The sequence below is a fragment of the Silene latifolia genome, chromosome 11, assembly GCF_048544455.1.
Source record: "Silene latifolia isolate original U9 population chromosome 11, ASM4854445v1, whole genome shotgun sequence".
Lineage (NCBI taxonomy): Eukaryota > Viridiplantae > Streptophyta > Magnoliopsida > Caryophyllales > Caryophyllaceae > Silene > Silene latifolia.
The window spans coordinates 145365858-145369305 of record NC_133536.1 but is presented as its reverse complement, the minus strand read 5'-3'; the positions used below and the strand labels follow the sequence as shown (position 1 = coordinate 145369305).

Sequence of the window (3448 nt, the reverse complement as noted above, 5' to 3'; positions counted from 1 at the left end):
ATCACACCAGGAATCAGGGTTATCAGAGTGTGATTGATCTGTCTGAGGAGTTTGCCAGTTCAAAAGAAATCCTGAATAGCATTACAAACATCAGCACCAATATGCCAAGCATTTTTAAAGAATCCACTCGAATACCCATTAGGGCCAGGGGTCTTGTGACTGGGAATAGAAAATATAGTATCTCTGATCTCAACATCAGTGATAGGTGTCAGCAAGGTAGTACAGTGCTCTGGTGTGCATATCCTCTCTTGATGGACCACAGGGAAGTTAACAGGATTGACCTCATCTGATGTTCCCAGTAATGTTTTATAATGCTCCAGGATGGCATTTTGAATAAGAAGATTCAGTACACAGATTGCCATTTATGTCCTGAATTCTTAGCACTTTGTTCTTAGCACTTTGTTCTTACATACAATGTCTCCCCTTGATAACACTATTAAAGTATCTTGTACTATTATCTCCCTAACTAATCCAGGTGGCTTTAGATTTTTGAAAGAGGAAACTATTGGAGGCATAGTGAAGTTCCTTATAAGTTTGGATGGCCTCAGTCTCTTTCATAATCCAATCAGCATTCAGAGGGTCTTGCCTTAAAAGCTCCTGAATATACTCCAAATCCTTCCAAGCTCTTATAGAGTTATTCTCAATATCACCATATTGATTCCTACTTAGAGTTTTAAAAGGCTGCTTAAGAGCTTTGAGTTTCTTCACAACACAAAACATTTTTGTCCCATTATATACATGATTCCAAACTTGTTGTACACAAGGGAGGAAATACTCAGAACTACTCCACATATTGTAGTATTTAAAACTCTTCTTTCCAATTTGACTCATACTCATATCCTGAATGGTGCAAGGGGTATGATCAAAGTCACCTTTAGCATGAAAAAGAGCATAGGTACCTTTATAAGTGTCAAATCATTCCTTGTTCACAAAAGCCCTATCCAATCTACTATACACTCTGGAATCAGGATCTTGTTTATTATTCCAGGTATAATAAGATCCACTACCAGGCATATCCATAACACCACAAGTATCAATAAAATATTGGAAGTCTTGCATTTCATCCCTAGTAGACTGCCCACCCAGTCTCTCAAAAGGTGCTAAGACAGTATTGAAATCCCCCACTATAATCCAAGGACACTAAATATACTTAGCCTTATCCCCAAGCTTCTGCCAAAGAGGGTATCTCTCTTGAACCCCATTAAAAGCATAAACAAAGAAACAATAAAACTGATTACCAGATGATCTATTAGTCACATTTAAGTAGATAAATTGGGCATTGTACTCCAGAAATTGAGTATTAAACAAAGCAGGATTCCATAAACTCCAGATGCGACCACCCTTATGCCAGGCAGTATTAGTTGATACACACCAATTCTCACAAATAGTATTCCTCACAGCCTTTAGAGACGAGGGTTTTACTTTCGTCTCAAGGAGGCCGAATAGTCCTATCTTCTGAGTATGGAGAAACCATTTAATATGCGTTTGTTTTGATCGACTATTGAGCCCCATGATGTTCCAGAAACCAAATTTATACATTACCCCAAGGGGGTAATGCATTACCATTTGTACCAACCCCAACTCTACGTGCGGTATCATTTAAATCTTCTAAGAATGAATAATTTCCAAAATGAGTAGAGCTCTTACCAGCATCAATCAAGTACTGACGACTCAATTTCATTACCTTCCTTGCAGGGGTATGTACCATCTGTGAAGCAGCCGTTTTTTACCACATATGCTTGTCCACAGGAGTAATACCTGCTTTTGTAGTACTCTGAGTCACAGGAGTAACTGGTCTAGAAGGACGGTGAGTCACAAGAGTAATAACTGCCCTAGAAGGACCCTGCACAGCCTGCGTTTTAGGAGCACTCTCCCTAGGACCCGGAACAGGTTGCTTCGCTTTAGGGATCCAATGCTTCTGAACCACCTTTTTCACAGGCCTCCCCTTCTTGCAGTTCCTACTGTCATGCCCAACTCCCTTACAGAGCGTGCAGAGAACTGGTTTCCATTCACTCTCAACCTTCAGTTTAACCAATAATCCATCCTCATCTAGGAATTTTACTTGATTGGGAATTGATTTGCCAAAAGGAACTTCCAGCAAAACCCGAGCAAATCCCAATCGAGTTCTATCCTCCGTTGCAGCATCCACACTGACAAAAGTACCAAGCAGTCCTGCAATTTTAGCCAGGCATTTCCCCCAAAACTTCAGAGGGAGACTCATAATCCTAACCCAGACTGGAACTACTTTAACATTAGTCTTAGTGAGCTCAACCTTATCAGTCCATTCTCAAACTATCAAGGGTTTATTATCAAACAGGTAATGTCCTTGCTTAAGAATAGCATCTCGTCCTGCAAGTCTTCAGTTTAACCATGAAAACCCCATTAGGAGCAAAAGTAACCATGTCGATCCTATGCTTAGCCCAAATCCTGCGAATGAACCCTTCATTAATTTCCAACGGCGGATTCGCTCCCAAGATAAATCCATAGACAGAATTATCCCAGAACGCAAGCTCCTCCTTAACATCCCCCTCCGTGAATTGAAGAAGACCTCTTTGTTTTTCCTCAATCACATATAACATTTCCGGTAAATCATCCGAGTGGAAATCCTCAGTCTCTTCCTTATCATCCACTAGAACATCAAGGTCATAAGGAGAAATTCCAACAATTTCATTAATGTTCCTTGTTTTAGATGATGAAGCAATTTGAGAATTCCCAAAATGGATTGCAGGTTTACGCACAATCGAACGATCTAAACTGGAAAATTTATTAGTATTTTGATTTTTTGTCATTTTATTTGGAGATGAAGACGATGAAGAAGGCTTACTAACGACCATTTCCTAGGGTTTTGAGTTTTCTCCTTCTATCTCTAACATCTCATTTTTAAAACACTTTTCATTTATACATGATAGATTGATTTGACAGGTTTGATAGAAGATTTAGAAGAAGTGTTTGCTAATTAGCATATTTAAGTTAATAGATTGTTGTATGGATATGTAAATGACGGACAGATTCATTACTTGCAATCTACTAAACTGAATATGCTAGGGGAAGCAGCATATTGAAAAACAGTAGATTCGAGCTCAATCTATTATTTCAATATGCTATTTACCAAACACATAAAATAGTAGATTGATGAGTCAAACATGCTCATAGCCTTGAATATGCTGAAAATTTAACAATCCGTTGTTTACCAAACACCTTCGTAGTTGTGCTAATGGTGTAACACCCCCTCATACCAGGGTACCTTACCAGGACTACCCCAGCATGAAAGGCTGTTACCATCTCGGTTGCCCGAGGTTAGTAATTATCAATAGCAACAGTCCCAAACACATTTATTAAGTATGAGAATTATAAAAGTTATATTGTCTCAAAATCCAACAAAAGAAATATCCAAATGCTAGCTACTACAAAACAACAGCTAAGAATCATGACGGTGATAACGAATCCG

General features: G+C 38.9%; 1 protein-coding gene across 1 annotated transcript; it reads right to left on the bottom strand.

Annotated features, from left to right (window-relative positions):
- Positions 1-462: 462 nt before the first annotated feature.
- Positions 463-1708, bottom strand: LOC141614120 (uncharacterized). The gene is made up of 3 exons (XM_074432875.1): positions 1543-1708; positions 931-1124; positions 463-840 (listed from the first exon to the last, which is right to left on the bottom strand). Exons 1-3 carry the CDS (start codon positions 1706-1708, stop codon positions 463-465), a joined length of 738 nt encoding a protein of 245 aa, XP_074288976.1.
- Between the last annotated feature and the right edge of the window lie 1740 nt (positions 1709-3448).